Below are 25534 nucleotides of genomic sequence, written 5' to 3'. Positions count from 1 at the left end.
CGTACCATCGCGGGTCTATGTTAATCGTCACCTTCAAGGTGAGGCAGCAGCAACAACAACGCCCCACAGCGTACACTATTCCACGAAACCGGGAGAGGATGGAATAATTTATTTATTGACGCCCCGACGCACCTCGTACGTGGAGCTGAGGTCCAGGGCACGGAGTGCTGAGGTTTTGGATTCGATTTGTCTCTGGACGTACCCCGTGCCACGACCTACGCACTAAATGGCGTGCGAGCGCGATCCAGTTCGGTAAGCCCACACTTGCCCACTTTGCGGATACGTTTGTTTGCATTCTTTGCTCCCCCGGCACACGACGGAACGTTCTTACGCACACGCGATGACTTCATACTTCCGTAGCCGGCTTCTACGCTGACCTTTCTGGAAATAGTCAATAGATTGGGCGTGTGTGTGTGCTGGCTTCTTACCGATGCGAGCGAATGGCCTAGTTCTCCGCTGCAACCAAAGCTCCCAGCTGTAACGCGGCCCAAACGGACCTAACGGACACATCTGGGATGGTATCGACCAGACCGAAAAAAGAAGGTCGCCATACTAACTTCCTAGCGTTACTCCATGCGGCTAGTTTTGTACCGCAAAAGCGCTTTATTTAACCCACCAACGTAAGTCGCCGACTGACAGTACGTGCGAGTAGGTGGAACAAAACGCCGCTAAAATGGCACTGCATAATGACGGCGGCGGAATGGCGCGAGCGCGCATGCAAAACGTGGCAATAAATTCATGATCACTTCCGCCCTCCCAAAATGTGCGTGTGTGGATGTGCGTCTAGTTGGAAGGTGATGGAATTTCGTAAGGGAAAATTGAGAAGTTTGGAATGCACGCACGACACTTTAAGGGGCGTTCAAGTTATAAGTGATTATCGATTTTCAATAAAATTAGTCCTAATTTAAAGGGAAGTACCTAATTGGTTCAAGGCTTCATTGGAAGATCGAAGCAAGATCAAAAGTACCAATAATGATCGTCATTTGACAGGCCAGATCGCTCTCTAATTGGTGCAAAACACGTATAAATACCATCTCAAGCAGCGAAAGCGCTACTTCGCAAAGCGCCTCTCAGGTCAAGGAGCACGCAATTTGATCAAATTTTGCCATTTCTCAACCGGACAACGGGGCGCACTAATGACTCAAGAGTTGTCAGAGCAATTGGCAAGCGCAAAAATATTCCAACCTCGTCAATGTTGTCACAAAACTAAATCTCAAACATCCGGACGGCCACCGGAGTCACCGTTGTACGCAGTAAACACAGCGGCTGCGATACCATCATTGCCACTGGGCAGACACTCTATTCCCCCTTGCTTTTTTGCACCCGCACGACTCCATGCTGGCGAAGACCCTGAGCTCCGTATGCGGCTCTGTGAGCTCATTGAGCAAATCCTTAAAAGGCACGCCGAAGGCAACCTCCTTTTCGAGGGATGGTGGAAGTACCTCAGCGGGCTGAGCGTAGATTTTTCTCGCAACACACATCTTGTTTTGCTGCTGCTGCTTGTTGTCTGGCAGAATGGGGCCTTGTTGGTGAAGAAGCAATGCCAGCCGTGGTAGTACATCTCTTCCTAGAGGATTCCTTCCTTCCACCAGCAGAGGGCAATGATACCTTCGACAGGAGATAATTCTTCCACCTTCCACCAGCACGACGTGCAGTTACCGATTCGCGTGACCTTCGCAAACGCGTAGGGCAGATGTGTTCAGCAAGATTGCAACAAAAACCACGGGGTACAAACAACGAATCAAGGTCACTGGGGTTGATGAATGGTCCGGAAATGCGTCGTATCTGCGGAAGAAAACCACCAGCATAAGCTACATCAGCTACCCCCCCCCGGTAACGGATGAGTTTTATCTTTATTATTTTTAATTCTTTTTGATTACAGACATTGACCTGTGCGCGCGATAGCGGACGCTGCGTTCGTTGGATCTGAGCCCAATCGGTAGAGGAATTATCAGGCGGTAAGTGGTGGTTCCGTACTGGGAAGAATTATCCGGGAAAAAATGCCTCATGTACGGTTAATTAGTCACCGAGGCGCAGCGCAATGAGCAACAGAGGCTGCGCTGAAGCTTCATAAAATTGGTCATTAATCATTAACCATAGGGTTTTTTAGGGACCGAGCGATCTAGATTGTACATTTTAGTTGATATGAAGAGACAAGATTCGTTGTTGGATTTGATGTATGGCTGATTGCTGCGTAGAATTGTAGTGTAATTAGTGCGCATAAAACTTGTACTCTTTGTAGTGTTTGTATTGTATTTTGAAGCAATTTTCAGATTATTGGATAAACTGTTTTGAAAATCAACTTAAATTAACGGATCAATCAATACAAATTGTAACTCCAAGACTGCAATTTCCAGCAAGAATAGGTCCACTTCTATTAAGCATGCTTCACTAGAGTAGTCGAGGATACTAACATTGTTCATTTCATAGATCTAAAGCAGTTCGAAAGGGCTAGAAATGCTCCTGTCTCTTTACTGAGCATTTTACGCAGTTTAATTGATCGTCCATTTGAATATGCGCATCCTTAGCCTAAACATAACCTAACAAAATTCGCTCATGATTTGATGTACTTAGTGCATGCGCTCACTAAGCACGAGCCGTCATCGTGTCTCCTTCACCTTAATAGCAAACCTAAAGTGTAAGTAATTACAACAAAAATCAACTCATTGGCATTTATAACACGCTCCATCACACCAACGGAACTCTTCATAAAGCGTTCACTTAGCACAGGTGCATATGCATGAAAGGGTTTCCCTCTCTCTACTGCTCTGATCAGCTCCTTCTTCTGCTCCTCTGATTCAACATCATCAACACATGATCATCACCATCATCTCCTGTTGTTTCTTTCATCAGTCCATTTGTTGTTCTTTCCATCTCGTTTTTTTTATAAATAGCCATCCTTCCACATTTGTTGCCTAATTTCGATCGGTAAGCAGTGTAAGAGCCTGGCAGTAGTGTCTTCCCTCCATCCGATAGTTCGACTATACAGTCGCGCTAGAAGCAAACGCTAGCCACCATGATCGTCGGTTGCAGCACACCCAGTCCGGTGCGGTAGTCTTGTCTCCGTGGGGCAGACAGGCAGGCAGGCAGGCAGGCAGAAAAGGCACACAGACCATAGGCAAGATGACGGAAGTCGAGTCGTCAACCGTCGTAGCCGGCGCTTCGCCCGGACCACGTGTCTCGTTCAATAGGGATGTGCACGTGAAACGTATCGGTTAGTGTGGAAAACAGTCTTTCCTCCTTGTTTTTACACCAGTGTGTCTCCTTCTCATACATCCAGAGGGTGTTTTTAATGTGATCCCTGTGACAATCCCAGTGGTTTGTTTTCGCTCTACCAACCCAACACCCTTCCTCCCTTTCTCACACCATTCTTTCACACACCATTCATTGTTTTTTTTGCACTAAAACTTGCGCTTGTCGTGTCGTGTCTGTGTTTGCGCGTTTGCGGGGTTTGAAAAACATAAAACACCCTCCCATCACCCTGTTTATTAACCTGAAAGCAAATGACATCCGCTACACCGATTCTCGAACTCTGCTTGAATCGTCATACCACTGCACACGGTACTAATTTGCACAGGCACTCTTGCGCGCGCGCGCGCCGTTTGCTGCACCCGATTTGCTGCAACTCTAACTCCGGCGGCCGTTTGTGTCTCCCGTCGTCCCGTAACCAAACACGATAACACACTTAATAAACTTACACCAAAGTGAGCGGCAGCCACGCCCGGCAAGGCTTGGGCGTTTTGCAAGCGTCTGGCAAATGGTACAAAGTAGAGCGACCTGTCGTCGCAAATGCCCACGATGAAAGGTGGATGAGTCTCTTGCTTCCTTGTTAGATACGCTGTCGGGCCGATGTCGACGGCGCTGCTGTGGCGACAAATGGCGATAAACTTTCGTGGGATTCACCTAGAAATTGGCACGTTTCAACAACACCTACGATCGGTTGGGTTTGCTTTGCGCAGCAAGCAGCAAGTGAAGTGAAGAACTTGGCAGTGTTTGAAGCAGTGAGAAGAATGTGGGCGTTTCTGGTTGGGTTCTGAACTGGCGAGCTGCTTGGCATTGTCTAGAGCGATGTTCTAATTCAAGTTTGAAGCTTATCTTATGGGTCAAGCAGGGAGAATAGAGAGCAAAGCTCAGAAGTTGTTCAACTCATTGACTTAAAAATAGCTTCGAGGACCTACAAGACACGAAAGAGATCCATCGTAAGAAGTCTGTAACGTTAATTTCATGTTGAAATGAGTATTTATAATGAAATGGACGTTAATGGTAGCTCAGACTGTTCAATTTTAACTAACACCCAACCTCAAACGACCCGCCTTAGTGTAGGCGGCTGCATTGGCCCAGTTACTCAAGGGTCCGTGACAGGGAACACTCTGTCTGTGACAAAGAAACTCGCATCACACAAAGGCATTACGCAGAAGAAAAGAACAGAATGTGCAAATATCCCCGATGTGGTTTAATTGCTTTCATCAAATAAAGGCGTAAAGGTGTACAGGTGTGCGGCTGTATATGCATAAATTATTCCAAAATGAGGGCAAAAGCTCGGAAGCGACCCGAGGGCGTACGCTTTTCCAAAAGTGGATAGAAGCGCCTACTCAGCCGGGTCGATCGGTCCCGCTTTCCAAGCGGGTGAAGAGGTCTTTTTGCACAGCGTGGTTGACACGCCTGCTGGGATAATTAAATTATCTCCGTACGTTAGGAAAGTGTTCCAAACACTCACTGTTCGTTGTCACTCACATTCGACCTTTTGGCGGTGTTTCGGGACGGTCGTCACAGGTTAACACAAACAGCTTCATTCACGTCACCAACACGGCACGCTGGTGGGACAAGTTGTCTTCGAGGAAAATCCTACTACGCGTCACGTTGACGTCCATCCAACGACACTCATCGTTCAGGTCCACCACGCAACAACGCAGCTGTTTGTTTGGAACCGTTTTGCGGCCAATTGCGTTCGCTGGCTGTGCAGTGCCGTGTTTGTACGCTATCGCAGGAAGTTTTTGCCTGACCCGAACGACTGAAAGCGACAGATCAACGCCGGCGCAACGGCTTCCCGCCAAAAGCATTCCAAACAACCGCAAGGCGCACAGGCGACGAACCTCACGGTACTTACTCATCTGGAAATATTGTAATAAGCAATTTGCGTTCGCTGGCTGACGTTTTGTTGGGGCCCCAATGGGTTCCGACTTGCGCCCACTTGCGCCAGGGCGTAGTGCATTATCGAGGATTCCCTTTTTGCGATTCCCTCCCCATGAGCGCGTCGCGTTTGTCACAGGCGAGGCGTGGTAGAATGGCTTGCTCCTGCAGGCGGCTCCCAAGAAGGATCGGTTGTGCGTTTTGCAACAAAGTTGCAATCAGTGCCGCACCGATTCCATTTATTCCTGTCAGCTGCAAATTACACGCTACCGCAGCAGCCCAGCCGCGGTGCCGCTGTTGCGTATCGCGCTAGATTTAAAGCGTGCCGCGGCAGGGGAACATCTTCTCCCGGGGCCGGGACCCTACTCAAATGGAATACGGGGGATAACGTTGGCTAGGCAGCTAGGCCGTAAGGTCGTTTCGTTTTATTTTAGCTTCTTCCCATTCACTGTCGGATGCGTTTATCTGCCACAATCAGATGCAGCCTATCCGGACGTACTGGACAGTGGACGAGGAAAATCGCAAATGGAGAAGAAAAGAGCATTCTTCTTTTTCAATGTATCACACTGGTTTTGTAGCATTTATTTAAATATTTGTTGCTTAGAAGCTTTTTAATTCTTCTTTATTATTTACTCATTTTTGAATAATTTGTGTTTTTATATAAATTATCATGTGTTTTTGTCTTGTTGAGCTAGTTACTTCATTCTTGTTATGTTATTTTTTCAAATTGTTTTGAAGTGTGTTTTGCTAGGTCACATTTATTGGTGTAATTATCATGTAGTTTGCTTGTTTATAATGTGTTGATTATTACTTTATGTTTTATTTTACCATTTTTTTGTATTTTAGTTGTTTTTTTGTTTCTCTTTTTTTACTCAAACATCGCTTTAAAAAGGTTTTATATCTCTTTTTAGTTTCTTTAACATGTTTTAGCTTTTATGTTACGACTATTAGCAAACGCGATAATGAATTTGCTTAAAATGGAAACTAGTACAAGGCCAGCATCGCACGCAAAAGCACCACACATCTGCAAACGAATCGGTGCTACCTAATCGCACCATTTAAACGGTAGCACCGTTCAAATGATTCGTCCGCGGCCTCTCGGGTCGGTTAAATGCTCGTAAAAAAACTTTGCAGCAATCACTTTACTCATTTGCCCGTGTGTAAGCGCGAAAACGGTAGGGTCAAGCAAAAAGGGTTCCTCGGGGGTTCCTTACCTAACGCTTCGCGAAGCAGGTCACACACTCACTCACACGAGAAGATGACGTTGGTGAGCGATTGTTTGCCTTTCTTTTTGAAGTTTTTTGTTGTGTTGTTGAGCATGGTGTGTGCCCTTTCCCCTTCAACGTGTGTATGTTTTTGTGATTCGTTTATTTATCCATGGTCAACTACACGATGTTTACAAATTTTGCCGTCCCATCGGTCGTAAATCAGCGTGGTGTGCGTGGTTCACTATTGTGCAGGCGACATGCGTTAGCAGCTCGAGCAGTTCGATCGAGTTTGAACGCGAACGCGATAGAGCCTCCGGTTTACTAACGATCACCGAGCCACGGAAAGTGAATCGATGGCTTCGCACGCGAAAGACACCCTCGAGCTGGAGCACGATCGAGGGTGGCAAAGGGGGGGGAAGCATTTGCATAATAGCAATGCTCTATGCTAGAACACTTGGTACTCCAAGCATCAAGACACACGGCAGCACGGCAGCGAGCTCTCCCAAAACCCACTTGATGGGTTGTCGAGCTGAGTGTAATTTATTCCGCGGGCGCGAGGCACTTGCCCGTGAGTGTCCACCGTAGTGCGCATTTCGTTCGTTCCAACACAAACGGGGGGGGTGGGAGTTGGTTAAGTTTTCCCTTCTGTTGGTGAACCCGCTCGGTTAAGAAAATCTCCTTTGCTCCGTGGAGTTGATTTATTTTTTCGTTTGCCTGCGCGATCGCATTCCTGCGCGGTGCAAGTGCAATGCGCCCGGATTTACCAGTGAAAGGCACTTCGCAGCCACAGCAAGGGGCCCAACTCGGCAAGGTCGTCTGGTGAGCAGTAAGGGCGCTCCAGGAAGTGGCTACAGACGGGTCGGGTGTCATTCAAAAAGCGGTGCGAGCTCACAAATTCGTACGATCGTAATTAGCAGAACGAGAGATCCATCATAACCGTTTCCGCGTTATTGCAGGGAATGGGCGGGTTGGCGGGCTTTTTTTTATTGTTTGAGGCACATAGTAGCAGTCGCACATTTTTTTGCCTCTATCGTGCAAAGACATTAATGCTGATTAACGATATTATATTCCAATTTATGGAGCCAATCGAGCCAACGCGGGTGCCACTGCAACGGAGTAGATAGATCACTGCAGCTGATCGTGGATGATCGTACCCGATCGCACACAAAATGCGCCAATAATGATGTGGCAGATCTGTTTTTTTGTATTTATCATATTCATCCGTGACTGGTTGATTGCGATCAAAATGATTAATATTGCTGATGAATGTGATATTAAAATGTGTAACGGAATGTGCTACAACCTCAAGATATGATTTTTATTACTCTTTTGTCTTGTTCTGCAAAGAAATGAAGCTATTAGAATAAAATGGAATGATGATTATTAACAGTCTACTTCGTAGTTTTGTGAATGGTGTTTGGTCCTTATATCATAACTATTTAGCTGGATAATATAGCTGAATATTTGACAAATAATGTACTTAGAGGTCTACATACATTCTGGTGGTGATCGACACTCAAAGATTGGTAAGGTAAACTAGTAGTTTTAACTTTGTTGGTGTACTCAGGTATTCCCCAAACATTGGCGTGTTCTACTTGGTTGTGTTGTCGTCGCTTCTAGTGTTGTTGCTTTGACCGCTTATCGTAGTTTTGTTTGGTTTCCGTGTGTATCTGCCTTACTCTATGTACTCTATTTTCCCCCCATTTTTTCCCATAATACTCTACCTTCTCCAAGGCTCCTCTAACTCTAACACTGCCACAGCTATAGCGAACCGCTCCCTTTCTCTTATTTCCCCGCTCATTGCAGGCCCTCGACACGAAGGTCCCCCACGCACCACCCTACCGAACGGTACCGTTCGCAAGGAGCACCCCGAGAACCTGTCCCGGCAAGCGTTACGCCGTGAAGCGGAGTTCGTACTTGCGCAGGCCGATAAAATCGATCGCTCCAGCCAAGCCGCGGCCAAGCAGTACAGCCAGCCCGGCGAACCACTCGATGCGGCACGGTTCAATTCGCTGCCCTCGCGCTCCAAGTCACGCACGAAGAAGGTCACCCGGTCGGTGAGTGACGCCGCGTCGAAAAAGCCCTCCAAGAGCCTGTTGAGCCTGTTCAGCCGTAAGCCGGCGGCGGATGAGCAAAGCGCACCGCGGCCACAAGCACCCTCGAGCGGCAGAAGCGGCACCCTTGGTCGGAGCAAAAGTGATGTTGGCCGGAACGGCGCCACACCAGTGAAGCAGCGCAAAGTGGTACCGCGCCGGGCGACGCAGGAACTCGGCGAGCTACGATCCACGGGCACGGTCACGCGAAAGCATGACCCACTGACGCCGATCATCGAGGCATCACCGCTCGAGTACACGCAACAGGTCGATCCGCTGACGGCACAGCTAGCACGGCGCGGTCGGGCCGTGTCCGAGGAGCCGAAACCATCGACCAGGCTCGCCGCACCGCCGAAACCGGGCGTTATGGAAACGATCACGCTGCTGCGCTCGTCCAACAGCACTGCCAAATCCCAGGACGCACTGCACAGCTCGCAGCTGCCGCCGGAGAAGCCTCACCTTACCAAGGGCGTCACGGTGGAGAACATCGTCAAGCGGTTGTCGAGCGAGCGGCACACCTCCCCTCCGCCATCGCAGATCGTGGGCGGTGGGTTTTCGTACACCCGTGGATCGGGCGAGCAGCCGATCGTGTACGCGCAGGTCGTCGCCAACGAGACGAACAAATCGAAACACACCGTCAAGCAGCAGCACTATCCCTCGACCGAAGAGGAAGACCCAGCCACCATGTGGACGGCGGGTGAGAGTAAGCTGAGACCGTCGGGAGGATTCCTGGACACGACGCAACGTCCGAGTCCTCCGCTGCCGAAGTATCGGCTGGATGAGGCCGATCATTCGCCGCTCACGATCAATGGAATAAGGCGTAAGCTGCACACAAACAGCGACGAGGATGAAGGGCTCGGGATCGACTACGCCCGGCAGAAGCAGGCTCAGGAGCGATACAAGTCGTCCGCTTACGTGCACACATCGAGCAGCACGACGCGTACATCGCCCAAGTCTTTCCTTACCAACTCGGACGAGGATCCACCGATCGCACCGAGTATCGTGCGGTTGACACCGACGGAGAAGAACTTCTCCAGCAGCTACAGCGTCCACTACCGTGGCCAGGCAGATGGGAAGGAACATCTGCCCGAGTTCCATGAGCTCAGTCAACGACGGGAGATTCTGGAGTCCCGTATACGATCGCGCATTGGATCGCGTGATCTGCTCGATCGGATGTCACCGGAGAGGACGGTACCGGTTCCGATTCAGCTAACATCTGGAGGGCATCGAACGAGTAGCAGTACGACCAAGTACCGTACGACCACCGAACGTCGCTCGGTGGATCGAGTACTGGATCGTCATGAGTCACCGGTGCGCAGGAGTACACTCTCGCCGACTCCAACATACCGAGAAGCATCACAGGAGCGTGGTGCAGTGCCGCGAAGAAATTCCCGTGGATATGTGGAGACGTTCGTGACGAAAACGGTCGTCAATCGGGATGGTAAACCCGTGTCGGAGGAGTACGTGGAGCGGTACAAGTATCCGGGCGAGAGTGTGGAAGCTGTAACAAGCTCCAGGACGGTGTACGATCGTGAAGGATCGGCAGGACGTACGGAGGTCCAGCGGTACAATCGTTACGTCCCAGAGCAACAGGGTGGAACGAGCAGCTACACCACGCGTCACACGGTCGACAAGGGAGATTCGGGCATTGAGAACGATTTCCGCAAGGATTCGTTCAATCATGAGTTTATCTCGGGGTAAGTAGCGGAATGTTCACTGGAGCTCATGTCCGAAGATCGATTGAATGTTGAATGTTCTCCTACCAGGACTAAGTTTACGCTGACGGAGAACGTACGCGCTTGTGAGGACTTCCTGCGCATGGAGCGAACGCACACGAACAGCTGCATGAGGAAGCCGAGGAAAGCGCACGTCTACCGGGAACGGAGCATCGATGATGGGTCGCGGTACGATCCACGTTTGGATGAGATATCGGCTAGTCGCAGCTACACCCGAGACAGCACGCTCAAGTCTTCGCTGAAGGCTGACAAGAAGGCTGGAGGACTCGCTAAGGTATGTTCGAGTGCGGAGTCCTCTGTTTGGCGGTGCTTCAATGAGTGTTTTTCCTTATTTTAGGTAAAGCAGTTCGTCAGCTCCACCCGCAAGAAGTTGGTCCGCATGGGTACGGATACATCGGAGAAGCGAGATCACTCCCGCGTCGGCAGTCTTCGCTCGGACAGTGCAGATGGATCGCGTGTCCCAGACATTGCCACGCGCCGTCGGCTCTCCACACCGAAATCAAGCCCTTCGTCGGCGAAGCGATCGCTTTCCTTCAAGAGCTCCAAACTGTCCAGCACTACGCCGGCAGAGGGCCAGAAGCAGTCGTCTTCGCGCTCGGAATGGTTCAAATCGTTCGATCGGTTGTCAAGGAAAAAGTCTAGCTCGAAACCGAACCTCACCGTGGATGCGAAATCGCCTCCACCGCCACCGAAGCAGGCCAAGAGTTTGCGCTTCTTCGGCGATACCGATACGGAGTATGGCGATCAGAACGCCACCTCGTACAGATCGGCACGGTAAGAGGGTTGTTACAAGGGGTCTTGTTTTGGAATATTCTGCGGGTCTAATCTTCCCTCTTTCTTATCAGGAGTAATCTCTCGAAAACGGAAAAGAAATATCGCAGTGCGTACGATCTGGACACAGCCCCGAAGGTGCGCGATACAGCTCGCAATCGATCGTCCTCGTTACACAACCTGGACGAGGAGGATGAGCTGAGCCTGCGGGTATGTGTATTACGTGTATGTCACCATTATAAATGCTTGTTCTAACCGATTCGTCTTCTTCCCAGGGCAAAGACTATCGCTCGGAGGAACATTCCAGTACATTCTATCGGGCGAGATCGCCATCACCGTCGGACTATCGGCCGGAGCGAACTGGCACACCTCGGGACTACACGCCGGAACGTGTGACCAGGAAGGCGTACCACCATCACCATCGATCGAGGGAAAACAATATCGATCTGGTAGATGGAGAACGGTCGCAAACACCGGTCCATCAGCGGCCGGGAAGTCGTAGTCGCAGCGAGCACAAGAAACCACCGTCCGGGCCACAGAAACCCGCCCGGACCTTTGAGCGTCGGGATAGCTTAAACAGGTAAGCTTTGTTAGTGTGTTGAGGGATAAAAAGAGAGCTTCACTTACATCGGTTCTTGGGCCGTCTTCCAGGGACATTGATCGCATTCTGGACAGTTCCGGGACGGAAGGTGAATCTAGTCAGCAAAGCCAACGCAGTGTCGTGTTTCTGCATGCAACAACCGGTAAGCACAGAACTGAGTTGGAATCCCCAGAGGACCTTTTTGACTCATTGGAGAACACTTTCTTTCTATTCCAGTTGGTGATATACCGCACCCACAGATTGCGAATGCACGTCGACGGGCGTACTCGCGCGAATCACTCAACCACTCGGTCGCCTCCTCCAAGAAGGTTCAGCCGATGACACGCACCGTGTCTCGTTCAATATCGGTCCTGGCACCCTGGAAGCCGAAGAACATTCGCGAAGGATACGAAATCGATTACCACAAAGATCAGCACCAGGCGAAACCGATCTCAACCTTGCCTCGGTCCGGTGCGACCAGCCGCCAGTCGACAGTCGGCAGCCAGTCCACACTCAGCCGGCAGCCCAAGCACCGTAGCACTCCATCGGCCCGTGATGACCCAGACTCGGACAAAAGCTCTTCGTTTGAGCAATCGCGACGCCACAGCGCTGACCAGCAGCAGCAGCAACGACGCGCAAGCGGATCACGCGAAACGGGCGGATTAGCCACACCGTACGCTTCGACCACGCTGCCTAGCTCGCGCCGTGTGAAGGACTCGATCGCACAGTATCCTTCCCGTACGGCGGGCAGTGGCTCTACGCTTAAATATCGCCGATGAAAAAAAACCTTACCGTTAACACGTGCAGTAGCTACTGCAGCGGAAAAGCAAACGACGCGGTTACAGGGTTTCCCACGATTTATTGGTCAGTTCCCATGATTTTTTGGTGCGTTCCCACGATTTTTTGGTCGTATCCCATAGATTTTTGGTTCGTTCCCATAATTTATTGGTATTTTCCGATTGGATATCAATACAATTGGACCAACAAATTCTGGGAAACGACCAAAAAATCGTGGGAACGCACCAAAAAAATATGGGAACCCACCAAAAAATGATGGGAACCAACCAATAAATCGTGGGAAACCCTGTAACACTAATTAATTAAATGTAGCATGTAAGCATTCACGTTCAACAGCACGCTGTATTTCGATTTGCAAATGATTCAAACTGCCATGCTACGGGCGTGATTTTCCACGATGCCAACTTTTTGGAGGAAGGGTGCAAAAAAAACTGCAATTCCAATCAGACTTTACATTTTATTTTAATATTTTTGTCACTCCCCCCTCCTCTTTTTTTAACAAAACTGAAACCAAGTTTAACCAAGTGTTTGTATCGCGCACACTTACTGACTGACGACGAAAACGACGAACCCCGTAAAATGATTGTTCTTGCATTGTGTGTGTGTGTGTAATATGCGTGTCGTTCAGGACCCTAATAAGCTAATAATAAAACAAATATTGAAGTAGCAAAGTGTGATGGAGTTTGTTTTACAATGCCATGTAATGAAAGAAAACTTTTTAGTATTCTTTTTGGAAATTCCCTATTTTCTTGATGTTTTATATCTTCCATGTATTGTAACGGCCATTTCAAATTTCTTGTTTGAATGTGCGCATGTTCGAAGCTTTCGAAGAAGACAGAAATGACGTTTCAAATGTAAACAAACCAATCATTTGTTGTTGTTTTGGCGGTGAGTATCATTCAAACTGGGTTTCAGCTAATTTTCCTTCATTTTGTTCATAAATCTTAACTGTATTCTTCATAAATGACAGTATTCCATGATATATGGATTTATACCTATAGCCATCGTACCCTGAGAGTAGTATTTGAAGAAGCACAATCCAGCATCCAGGATCAGTAACCACGAAATCAATCGACTTTACCCGCATCAGTATGGATTCTCCCGAGAACACGGCACCGGCTTCGGTGGATATCTACGCCGTGTTAAGCATTTTGCTGGTGGCAATCATGTGGGGCGCTACCAACCCTTTCATCAAACGGGGTAGCATCGGGTATAACGAGCTAAAGGCAGACAGCAAACTGGGCCAACTTTGGTTGGAAGTACGATTTCTTATCACTCGTTGGCAGGTAAGTCGTATCATTGATTAGTTTCATTTCCTGAATTGAATATTGTATTTTAAAATGCATTTTCCAGTATGTGCTTCCATTGGTGATAAATCAGCTGGGGAGTATCGTCTACGTATTAACCCTGCAACGGACGGAACTGTCGCTCACCGTTCCAATGGCAAACTCGTTAACGTTCGTTTTTACTGCCATTACTGCCCGACTGCTGGGCGAACGACAATCGGGCTGGAGTAAGTAGCAAGCATCTTTTAATTATAATTAACAAACTTACAGATTACGGCGATTATGCTAGTATATTATTGATAACGCATTACATGTTGTCTTATTTTAGAAATTTACTGTGGAATGGCCTTAGTCATACTAGGGACCGTAATCTGTGGACTTGATAAAATGTTGTGATACGCTTGTTTAAGTATTGTTGAAATATAATTTAAAGCTAACAATCATATTCCATTTATTGCAAATATCACGATAAAAGATATGTTACGATGTGCCTTGCATATGAACATCTCTTTAAGTTTCACTTGGCACTTTAATCATTTCTTCATTGTCTAAATCATATTCTAAAGATAATTACATATTCTACCACCCTAAAGTTCGTGTAACTATTTACAAAAAAAAAATTATTTTACTACAACACAGAATAAATTTACGCGACTCTAGTGAAACACGCTTTACGTTCCTGAAGATAAACAATTGTGTTAGTAATAGTATCCGAAAAATATTTGCATATTGTGAAATGCGATACAATATTTAAATTCAAGAATGAAAAGGGTCAGTCAATATAGAGAAGCGTATGCAAATCATTCTATCAGTACCATCCCACAATCCCACCTCGTTCTTGCTAGCCCTCAATGTGTACAACAGACAACAGGAACACATCATGTACCTAATGCAGTTATTATTTGTACTACTATTGCAATGATGCTACTGGGAGGAGAATAAATTAAACTTTACCCTGACCCAATTATCCAGCCGACGACCCAGTTCGTTGCCTCACTTTTCCCCACGATCTGCTCGATCGGTGATGCAATAGTTCTATGCAAACCGAGGGTGTCCGGGGGTTTTGATTTTCCTCTCCCGCCACGTTTTTGTTTTAATTGCTTTCCGGAAAGCAAAACTAGGAACCTGAACCTCAACTAACCACAACCGATGCCAACCCGATTTGTGGGGAGGCGGAACCGATACGGAACTATGCATGGCCGTGTGCATGCCAACTCCTCTCGAACTGCATCGATCAAAGGGGCAAAAGTTTTTAGCCGATTTAGAACGCTTCGTTCTTTGCTTTTTCCAGCGCACTTCCGCCAGAACACATTACTCTAGAAATCAGAGACGAGTGAGGAGAAGGGCCTAGAAAAACTATTCATTGCCAGTCGCCAACGCCGTTTTTGGCAGCGGACATATTCGTTTTTTTTATCTTTTCTCCTTCGTTTGGCAAAGCACCCTTCCCTTGCTCGCTCGTGCACACATTCGAACGTCGTGAAAGTGGTCATGAATAAGAAATGCACAATTGCGGGACCGCGAGAGCGAAGGGCGTGCGAGATTGGTCGTGTGCCGGATGCTTGGAGATATAATTCAAAACTTTGCTGAGCTTACCACCACTACCACCACCAGCAGCAGCAGAGGCGGCAGCTTTTAGAAGATGGGTAACGAGCTTGAAAAGGATGGAGTCGTTTACTAGTGAAGCTATTTATCATAATCGTAGGCACGCGGTAGGAATGCGACTGTGTGTCGGTGGTAAAAGTTGGTCGTTTCCCCTCGTGCTTGCAATGTATGCATTATTCATAGGCGGTTCAATCGTAGCAATCGTATGCATTTGATATGCTAGAAGGCGTATTAGAGAGACAAGTACGCGTGTACTGAAGCTCTGTTAATGTAGCGCGGGTTAACTTTGGTTCGAAATTAATTGATCTTACGGGAAGAGTAAAGCCTCTTGCTTAATACCACCTCATTACAGCATCTTGATATCCTTCTCTGCAACATTTTAAAGGTTTTTGTTTTTTTTTTCGGTTTTCAGGCGCTTTCCTGCTTCAATGCGGAAAATAGTTCGACGGTGCGGCTAAAACCACTCACACACACCGTCAGAAGCAAAGCATTTCTCCGAAGAAAGGACATACGTACGTGTGGATCTTGCTGTGTTGTTTATGTTGGTACCGTTGGTGGCCAATTCCACCGCATTTTCCGACTCGATTCCGATTGGTGCGGGTGGTGCTGCTGCTGCTGCTGCTGCTGCTGCAAAAAACAGAACGCAGTCATTCGCGTCGCTCGTTCAACCCATCACGTTGGCACTGCTGCTCGTCTTCTGTGTATGTGTTTGTGTGGCCACCATGCAAGCACTCTTCTTATGAATGAATCGCAGCAATCGCTGCGAAAACGCCCGAAGAGATGGGCCCGTTTCGAACAAGGCGTTGGAAGTTTCGTCTGTTTGCGTGTACCGGATAGCTCCGGGAAGGTTCCGCTTGCCAGTGTGTTGGTGCCGACTGTCTTGTTTGCCGACGACCGTGAAAACAGAACCCAATGGCGGTGAGTGAAAGGGAAGCACAACAGCCTCAGCGAACAAGCGCTGCCCGAAACGGTGGAACAGATGATGTGCGGGAACTGCAGGAAATACCGACAACAAACACTCGCTCGATGGGCGAGACGCTCTGGAATGACGGTGGAAACTCTACCACCTTCGGAAGCTTTCGGAAGCTTTCGGGTGGCAAATCCCGAACGGGGTTCGGTCGGAAAAACTCGTCGCCCGTGGTACGCAACCGGGGTAGGCGACCAGAACACGCAACGGGGGAGAGACGGCATGTTATTAATACGGTTCGCTCGATGCGGACACATTTCACTGCGAGTTGCGACACCGAACGATACGGACGGCTCAAAAGGGGGCACACGCTTCTTGGTCGCTCGCCACCCACACCGTGGGACGTGATTTGCTTCTGGCAGTGTGGTGACTTGGATTGGGGTAAGTTTTCGCCTGCGCCACGTTCGCTCGTTTGTGTAGTACCGTGAGCTCTGTTTATCAATTGACTGTAAGCACAGCGAAAGAGAAAGAGCCAGTGCGTTACTGTGTTGTGTGTGCGTGTGCTGTTGGTGTGTGATTTTGTATCACGAACGTTTGGTGTGTGCCATGGTGCGGTGATAAGTAGTAGAGCGAATTGTTTCACCCCACACTCTCGCTCCAGTTTGTGCCAGCATCAGCAGAAACGCCCGTCCAGCCGGACCAAGAGTAAGTGTGCTATCCTTTCCCAAAAGTGTCAATCATTATGTCGCAAAAGGGTCGACCCCTGGCCTCGTTCCTGTATCCCACACCCACACAAACACACATACACACCCACGCAAAAGGACACAAACTCCTTCCCACTGTGGGACACTGCTCGTTCGCATCCACATTATAATCGTAATCGTTATTATTATCACACAACCATCCCGACCGGCGGCGGCAACCCGGATCGGATCGACCCGTCTACAGGTTGTTTTGCGTGTATGTATAGCAGCGACCGAAGCGCAAAAAGAGAGAAAGTGGTTGTTTAGGCTGTGTGTCGCGTTTCGCTTGTAGCGCCGTTCCCACTACCACCAAGTAAGAAGCGCGCAGTGGCGAATTCAGGGTTCCGCGACCCGGCGCATTGTACTGCGTTCGTTATAATTTCGGTTCCCGCTTGCTTTGCAGCCTTTAATTGCTGGGATTCGTTGTTTTGGTTGGTGTATCCTGCCTACCTGGAAAGATCTGCTCCAAGTCCTGTTTCTCAGTAGGTTCCTTGCCAGAGGCCCTCGCTGATTTGTTTTTCGTGGGTTTGATTATGTTTAATCGATGAAGCTACTAACCCGTCGGGCCGTGGGAGGAAAGGTTCTTAGTGAGAAAACGAATTACTCCCTAAAATCCTTCCTTTCGTACTCATTAAATCGTTGTCGCTTTACGGCTCGGGAAGGCTAAGCCAGTGGGTCACGGTTATTTTAGGAGTCATGCGAGCGTCCGGTATCGATCGGTGCGTTTAATTTTACATTGAAAATCATTCCCCATACTAGAAAAGTCGAATTTCTCAACTCAAAAAACGATAAAAAGTTGTTAATTATAAAAGATTGCATCGAGAATAATTATAAAACTCTAATCAAATACGATCTCGCTAGTTAAATCACGCCTAAAATCCCCAATCACTATTACTGCTAACCGCTTAAGCCACATCCCGTACTTTACTGCTCCCGTTTGGACACACATGGTACGGTTTTCCTTTACACTACTGCCCTATCCATGCAAGGTGCCGTAATACTGCGGGTGGGATTGGGTGTGAATCGAGATTATCGTGTCACGCTTTACGGCTACCAGCAGTTGGAAGGTAAAAGCGGTTCGTCCGGAATTGGGTGGAGACGCCTGGTGTTTGGTAGAGAAAGATAGTTTGAACCCATTCCATCCCCACCGAAATCCATCGAACGAACGGTTTGATTAGAATCAAACCCCAGTCGAGTCGACACGCTTGCCATGAACCTTCTGTCGGTGTGGCCGTGGGTGAGAACACCGTCAGGAGGGGGAGTAGAAAGCAATTTGAAGACCTACTACGGTGGGACACACTAATTGTCATTTGTTCGTACGCTTGACGTGTGCTGTGTGCTAACAGCGCCCTCGATCAAGGCCGAACACGTTTACCTTTTCAATGCGACTGTGTGTGCGCGCGTGTGTGTGTGTGTGTGAAAATCCATTTGCATGATCTTAGAACCGAACGGAGTGTACGGCTCCATACTGCGTATGTAAGCTCGTGTATCAGCTCCGCGTAAGCCGCCGCCGGCAGCGAGGTTATAGCAGATTCATTTGCGAACGAGCTGAACGGAAACTAACACACACTCCACATCGTGCTCGTCCGCCTTCATTAGCTACATTCATTATGCTAGCTTTTCACTGTTACACAGTCGGATGTAGTGTGTATGTGCTCACATATTCGATACGCCATCGCTATCATGCTACTGCTGCTGCTGCTGCTGCTGCGAGCGTCTAATTGTCTAATCGATGATTCTTTTAATTACCGTTTATCGTTTTGGCATGAAAGGTACCGTACGGTGTTCGAATAACGGATGCCCTTTCTTAATGGACGCCCTAGTTAATGGTTGCCGTTTTGTAATGAGCTGCTTAGTGGAGCTCGATTGGCAAGTAATTTATGGCGAAAATGGTTCCATTGAAAGCAGTATTAGTAAAACAATTTGTACTCAAATGTATCGCCACTCGTGCGTGATAAAACATTTACACATTCGTTTGCTCGCTTTGTACTCGCTTGTCCAAGACACCAAACAAACCAAGCGTACACTTACATCATCTTCCACACGCGTCGAAGGGAAGAAAGTTCCGGGCCGTTTGCTACGGATTGCTATTTACATCTCGTGACAAGATGAATATTGCAAAAAGTGTTTCGAAACGGGTGTGGAAAGCGGGTCGTACGCATACACTGTTTTAAAATTTAAAGTACGTTATAGCATCAGGTCACGCTAGGTTGGGTAATAATTTATCACCAGGTGGAATGGGATTTACCTGAATTCAATATTGAAAACGGGTTTTTCTTGGAAATGAAAAAGTGATGTGTGATGTAATTCAATTTTTCGGTTGTTATTTTTAAGGTTTTCAATGATTCAAACGGAAGCAATTGGTTGATTTATAACGTCCCCTTGGAAAATTGCGATAAATTCAAAGAATGGACCAAAATTCTACACCAAAACTATCATCTTGCCAATCCATCTGTAGAACAGTGTAACCCATTCTTTACGACTGTTATTTCACTACATCCTGAATCGCTGAAATTGTACACATCCGCAAAATCAATATTGAACAGGGTTGTTTTGTTACTGCTACCGGCAAGCGTGGCAATCAAACGAAATTGATCTTGCCGACACAAACCGAAAGTCATAACATCATTAATCTGCTCGCGTGATCGCACATCGACCGTCAATCTTTCGCCCACCGCTTCCGGCTCAAGCAACACGGCTGGACAATGTCCATCGGTTTGCTGACGCGACTGTGTAACGGAAAACATCTCGTCAATTTGAGCCATCAGTCTATTTGGCGGGTGTAACGTTTTCAATTCCTTTCCGTTCTGTCCAGTTGTTTCCGGTAGTGTGTACATTCAAACGAAAAAGATTTACCCGACTGTTTTCTCATTACTGCTTGCTGTTTCATTTCAGATCAGATCTCTAAATGGTTTTATGTGTTTTTCTTGCAAAAGTGCGATGGATGGATGCAATTTTCTTGAAATTGAATTTAAGCAAATTTTGGAAAATCGTTACCATCATTACCAACACCTCCCACTGTCTCCAACGACAGCAGGATGCGTTTCTCGCACCTCGTCGTGCAGCTCCTTTCGCTTTACGCCGTTGGTGTAAACAATCTTTTCCGCTCGGGTGCATTGTTTATGCGACAACGATACATATTCCATTACCGCTGGCCATATGGGGACGGGTTCAGGTACAGTTGGTGTTGGTTTTTTTGCTGGTGGTGAGAGTATGCTTGTGCGTTGTTGAGTCATGCAAAAAAACCCCCGCAACGAGGATGGGCACTGAACCATCCCCACTCGGTTAAGCATTTGCAAATATGCTGGCAGTGGTAATAAACCCTTGAATGGATGGGTTTATTTTTGTCTCTGTGAAGCTCTTCAATAAACGATTTGGCGTACCGTTGTTGGTCAGTGTTTTGAAGGGCTTTTTTGTGGTGCCGTGACCAGGATTTGAGCTCCCTTGTTGGTTGCAAGTTTATTGCTTCAATTTCGTAATGGAATTCGTGGCGCCATGATCAAGCTTAAGGGTTTGAAGACTTGATAAAAAAATACTTTATTTTAATCAAACTTTTAACATAAATAAACTTGAATAGAATAATAATTGGATATTTTATTATTGTTTTTACTCTTAAAACATCTGTGATAAAAACCTTTCTGACTATAGTGATGGAGTTTTTTTTTACAGAAATTTCCATGCTATTAGGAAAAACCGTACGAAAAAGTGTGTTTTGCGTAAACATTTCATTCGAAGAATGGAACCATTTCGGATGAAATTCTTGAAAGCAAATCAAAAATTTCCATTACCCGCGGCAAGTGGAACGAGTGCCCGATTGGGAAAGTTTTGACGACCTAGATTGTGAATGTGCATGTGTCGCTGTGTATTTCATGCCGTACCATGGCAACGTTTCTACTGGCGACAGTGCATAAACCAAACTGCTGCTTCCATATAAATTGCTTTTGATTATTTATTCTGCTTCGATTTCTTGCTTCCGAGCGGCGAGCCGCCGGCCACTGATGAGGATTTTAATGTTTACGTTCACGAGAATGACTAAAAACGAGCCGGGACCGAAAATCGTTGCCTCGTTACTGCCCCTCCTCTTCTACCTCTCCATCTCGCCCGTGCGGACCGTGCTGCTGTACGCACGATATCGATTTCCGCGTGGCCTCCGCGGGGGACAGGTGGGAGTGGGACGGGCAGCAAATGGTGTAGGCATTAACAATTGTGTGAGTTGGCCTTTTTTTGTTGTCGATGCTAGTTCCCGTCGTCGTCGTCGTCGTCGTCGTGGTGCTCGTCGGCCAGAGTGTCGACCTTCACCGTGACTTTCCCGTGGCAGCACAATGTTGCTCTCGATCTGTCCAACGGGCCGATACATGTGTGGTTGTGCGTTTACCTGCCGCTCGCCGGGTCTGGGTGGTTGCGCACTTTCACTTACGACAAGGTGAAAAATGTAATGAAATCTACCTCTGGTCCAAAAGATTGCGATCGTTTCCCTTCGTCATTACGTTTTCGGTGGGGTGTGTTTCGGGGGCTCCATTTCGGTCTCGCTCTCTCGGTAGGGTAAATTTATGATTCGTGTGCAAATTCTCGACCCCAAGGTGATGACTATTTTTACATTTGCCTCTGTGTGTGTGTATGTGTGTATGTAAATGCTAATTTTTGTTTCGTTTTCTTGTTTTGGAATAGTTTTTTTGTGTGAAATGAAACACTTTAATGTATCAATGTGGTTCCTAGTGCTGGCAATGAGCGACTGTGCGTGATTGCGACTGTTTGACAAATTGTATAATTTACCAAAAGAAAAAGTCTTTTAAAAAACGACACGGCTTCCTTTTTCGGAGCAATTACACACAATTACGTGGAGTTGGTATGGTAATTACATGATGTTATTTTTAATTATTTTGGCTATAATGCCTCTTCGAATTGCGTTGTTTTATACAGAAAAAGTAATACATTAGCTTGATACTGTGAGAGATACTGATGATTTGCTGGGTTATCATGAGTGAGTCTTCAAATTTGTACTTTTCTTGTCCCTTGCAAAGAGCTATTTCAATAATTTTTATACTCTTTTTTCTGATCACGGCATTGGGAGTTTGTATCGTCCTTCTGAGTTTGCTGTCCTTTCTAACTCCGTCGAAAGGGTCCAGTGGGAACAGAGTTAAAAATTCAAAGCAACACACAATATCCTATGGAATTATGGACAATGACGAAGCGTTTCCTTAACAGTATCTAAGAATAGAATTTAATTGCGTTTTTAGTCAAAGGAATCTACATCATGGGTAATTGTGTTGTAGGCATATTAGTGTATTCGGATTTTGTTTTTCAAAAATCAGCTTTAAACAGGTTTGGAATAAACTTTATCTGGTTATAATAAGTTTTCTTTAACAAGAAAATGAAAAAAAGAATGAAATAATTTAGTAATAATCCATTTCAAACTGCTCATTGAATGCTGTTTGTAATCAAACCCACACTTAAACGTGCTTTGCATCTTCTGTATGGTAATTTGTTTACCCACTCGACCATGGTTTCAATTTTCGAATGCCCATCAAATTATCCTCTACACTTGGCTGCATTTATTCGATTATGAGCTTCACAAGTAGCAAGGCATATTCAGCTAGCCAGAAGAGATTAGAAAGGTTGAAATCGACCAGAGGCATAAAATGGCAAATAGATGTTTCTCATAATATTTCTGAGTATTTTTCCTTCTATTGCTTCTGCTAAAATGTTCGCTAAACAATACAATTGAAAATTGTGCAAATGAAAATGGCACAAAAGTACACGTTTTCCTCCCTCCATCTCCCTTGTTTGTCTTTCGTTCATTCCCCTTTCCCTTTTGAAGCTCATTGCTTTCAGCATTCCGGTGCGCATTTAATCGGGCTGGAGAAATAAAAAAAAGATCCACTCTCCTACCGCACATCAACTTCCGCTTTGTAAAACTTTCCCATTTGCCAGCGACCAGTGCCGCAGCCTCGATACATCTGAATGAGAGTACACCTGCTTATGCTCCAGCGGGGCGGTTGCATAACAATGGGGTAGTGTATTTTCGCCCCAAACTCACCGAGTACCGTGCAGACGGATCCCCCGAGAGGATTGTTCCCCGAACTTGGCCATCACATTGTGTGACTGAAAGGCTTGGCTCTGGTAAATCCTACCTCATTCAGGTGTGTGTGTGTGTATGTGTGTGCAGGAGTTGATGTTGTTTTGCTGTCTTCGCAACCGTATCCTTTTTGTGCTCGGGCTCGTTATGATGCAAAACCATTCTACCGGGGCACGTAAGAGCCGGCAGACGGCAGCAACAACGACATGGGCTGTAGCAAAATCACACATCATTCCTGCGGCCCGTCTCCGTCCGTATGTGGCTGATACTGATACCGGGCCAGAACGACGATTTTATTTGCCTCCGAGCCGCCGAGCTCGATCCAAATTATTGAGATATCGATTTTGTATCCTTCACGAGTTTTTTTTTGCCGCCACCGTCGCCGTGTTGGGTTTATGTTTTATTTATTTATTTATTTATTTATTTATTTGACACTGTTTTAGACCGTTGCGTCGGCCTGCGTTGCGTTAATATTGCGCTGCCATCAAAGGTGGCACCAATTACCCGGGCCGATGTATCGCACACACTCGCTTGCGTCATCGATACCGGGATGTGTACACACACACAAAAACACACACGCGTACTGCATGTGGGCAACCCTTAGTCCCCGGGAGGGATGTGACGATGTGACGAACGTTAACGGCTCAACGAACGGGAAAATGTGCTTCCACCCCGAAAAAATAAAAGGAAAACCTGTAGCACCCTGCGAATAACGCGTAAAATCCCGGTGTGTGTGTGTGTGTGTGTGTGTGTGTTTGTGCAGGTGTTCAGCTGGGAAGAGCTTCTGGGAAAACATCTGGATGGGTGATTAAAGTGCTTCAGTTTATAACTGTTTGCTTGTGTCTCTGTCTTTATGGGGAATGATTTTCATAGCTTTGCATGGTTTGATATTCTATTTCTAAAACAATCACAAGCTCCGAAAGTCACAAAAGTAGTGTTCTAAGAATTTCTAGATTAGAATATTTCTATTTCAAACACAAAACACTTGGGAAATGTTCACACACAACGCTATCGTGCATCAGCTGTACCTTGAGCTTGAGGGAAATGTTACCTCACATAGGTTCGAATCAACGAAGCTTCCCGGCTAACCTTAGTTTTGAGGGCGACCGAACGCCCAACAATGGGGGAGGGCCGTCGTAAAAGTACTCGAACTGAATTTCATTACACGCCCAGAACACGTCCAATAGCAATGTCTGCCGTCTTGTGTGCGAAGCAGTTTTCGCACTGCTTATTTATTTGTGTTGTGCGATATTTATTTTTTTTTCTTCCTCAAAAGCCACCGGGAGTCGGCAGGTGTGTTTCGTTACCGGATTCTCTAGATTGCATTAGAAATGTGCGAAAATGAAGCAAAACGTTGGATCAGGTCCGCTGGTGGTGAACACGGTTTGATTGGCAATAAATTTGCATCCCAGTGGGCACACAGCATTGGACACAATTTGGCACCCAATCGACACCGATGAATGTCCCCGCTGGGTGTGCTTGGTATTCCGTCCTCCCTTCCCCTCCCTCCCCCTTTTTGCTGTATGGAAAATAGTGTTTTCATAACGGAACGCAAATGTAAATAAGGCAGCGTTCATTGGTTGCTCGGCGTTTTGGAATTTATGAACGCGCGGAGAGAGAACTCACTGACCTTAAACGGTGGCTGGCAATTAGGATGTTTATTTGCATAGCAATTTGCGATTTATGCGCTTGTTGTTCGATCAACATACTTGGAGGGGCATGCCCCGAGGTGGGGTGAAACTCAATCGATTGGCTTCGAATAAATTGCGTGTTTCATAAATCTCTTTTTGGAGTTTGGACTTTGGAGTGCTTTGAAACAGTGACTCATATAACCATCATGGAAAGGATTGCTGAATGCTGTTCAAATTGTTTTAAAATCGGACCGCATTTCAAAGAGAAAACAATGCTGGTCGAGTGTGTGATGCTTCTGACAGGAGACGAACACTCACATTTCTCACATAAAACAAGCTTAATTATTCATCCTTTATATCACAAACACACATTAAACATACTTTCTACCCCACTTGGCTCAGCCGTTGCCCTCCGCATAATCGCACTCACGTGTTCGCTTCACTCGCTCTGCAAAACAAAAGAGGCAGCAGCACGTTTGCTTAATTATTTTCACCTTAACAACACCGTATGTGCCGTACACCGAGTTTGGCAGTACCGGGTTTATTTCAATTAAGGCCCCAGTATCGAACCGACCGTGCATGTACGGTCAAGTGGGTCAACCTTTTGGCAATTTAATGAACGAGGCTCAAGGGGGGAAAGAGGGGACAGAAGGCAATTTTCGACAGCGACCATGCGTCTCCATCGCTTGGCGTGGCGAAGGGGTACACATATATTATTATTGAAAGGAAAGCCACAAAACACGCCCGTCGGGTTCACCTTTGGCATCGTTTCAATTCCTGTTTTTCATACAAACACAGCTCCCTCTTCGCCTGATTCACTGTGTAAAGTGTTGAGTCGGTTGGGGGTATGTCATTTCGGTGCTTGTTCTATTTGCAGGATTTACCCCCCCGGTAAACCCAACGGGATACGCCTTGCCATGGTGCCCAAAAGTACAATGCCAATCACTGCTGCCCATGGCCACCGGTGCTGGCC

The 25534-nt window shown here is 47.0% G+C and overlaps 4 protein-coding genes across 10 annotated transcripts in view; all 4 read left to right on the top strand.

Moving 5' to 3' along the window:
• Window positions 1-12433, top strand: part of LOC121598907 — a 32727-nt gene extending 20294 nt beyond the window's left edge. The window contains exons 3-11 of the mRNA XM_041926269.1: window positions 1883-1958; window positions 2895-3214; window positions 8145-10128; window positions 10198-10441; window positions 10505-10941; window positions 11013-11148; window positions 11214-11518; window positions 11590-11681; window positions 11756-12433. Of these exons, the coding sequence (XP_041782203.1) occupies window positions 3124-3214; window positions 8145-10128; window positions 10198-10441; window positions 10505-10941; window positions 11013-11148; window positions 11214-11518; window positions 11590-11681; window positions 11756-12297 (3831 nt within the window). The 5' untranslated portion in view covers window positions 1883-1958; window positions 2895-3123 and the 3' untranslated portion in view covers window positions 12298-12433. The remainder of the gene's footprint in view (window positions 1-1882; window positions 1959-2894; window positions 3215-8144; window positions 10129-10197; window positions 10442-10504; window positions 10942-11012; window positions 11149-11213; window positions 11519-11589; window positions 11682-11755) is intronic.
• A 753-nt stretch (window positions 12434-13186) lies between these two features.
• On the top strand, window positions 13187-16658 carry LOC121599508 (transmembrane protein 234 homolog). 3 transcript variants are annotated; one of them, XM_041927371.1, is made up of 4 exons: window positions 13187-13204; window positions 13287-13602; window positions 13670-13829; window positions 13931-14045. In XM_041927371.1, exons 2-4 carry the CDS (start codon window positions 13408-13410, stop codon window positions 13996-13998), a joined length of 423 nt encoding a protein of 140 aa, XP_041783305.1. In that variant the 5' UTR covers window positions 13187-13204; window positions 13287-13407; the 3' UTR covers window positions 13999-14045. The 3 variants fall into 3 exon arrangements, with proteins under 3 accessions (XP_041783305.1, XP_041783306.1, XP_041783304.1); XM_041927372.1 differs by lacking the exons at window positions 13187-13204; window positions 13931-14045 and adding an exon at window positions 15617-16658 and having other exon boundaries at window positions 13216-13602; XM_041927370.1 differs by lacking the exon at window positions 13187-13204 and having other exon boundaries at window positions 13216-13602.
• On the top strand, window positions 16117-20396 carry LOC121599507. The gene is made up of 2 exons (XM_041927369.1): window positions 16117-16552; window positions 19189-20396. The coding sequence occupies exons 1-2, from the start codon at window positions 16117-16119 to the stop codon at window positions 19197-19199; spliced, it is 447 nt and encodes a 148-aa protein (XP_041783303.1). The 3' UTR covers window positions 19200-20396.
• Window positions 16546-25534, top strand: part of LOC121599506 (calbindin-32) — a 52941-nt gene continuing 43952 nt past the window's right edge. For all 5 annotated transcript variants that reach the window (XM_041927364.1, XM_041927367.1, XM_041927365.1 and 2 more), the window contains exon 1: window positions 16546-16816. The gene's annotated coding sequence lies outside the window, so the exon portion shown is untranslated. The remainder of the gene's footprint in view (window positions 16817-25534) is intronic.

Source organism: Anopheles merus, chromosome 3L, assembly GCF_017562075.2.
Source record: "Anopheles merus strain MAF chromosome 3L, AmerM5.1, whole genome shotgun sequence".
In the NCBI taxonomy this organism is placed as follows: domain Eukaryota; kingdom Metazoa; phylum Arthropoda; class Insecta; order Diptera; family Culicidae; genus Anopheles; species Anopheles merus.
This window is presented reverse-complemented; position numbering and strand designations above follow the sequence as displayed.

Bases quoted from the DNA above. Each gene is read 5' to 3' on its own strand.
- LOC121599508 (XM_041927371.1), top strand. From the start codon at position 13,408: ATGGATTCTCCCGAGAACACGGCACCGGCTTCGGTGGATATCTACGCC. The intron at 13,603-13,669 runs GTAAGTCGTATC...TGCATTTTCCAG, and splicing joins TTCTTATCACTCGTTGGCAG to TATGTGCTTCCATTGGTGAT. The intron at 13,830-13,930 runs GTAAGTAGCAAG...GTCTTATTTTAG, and splicing joins CGAACGACAATCGGGCTGGA to AAATTTACTGTGGAATGGCC.
- LOC121599507 (XM_041927369.1), top strand. From the start codon at position 16,117: ATGGCGGTGAGTGAAAGGGAAGCACAACAGCCTCAGCGAACAAGCGCT.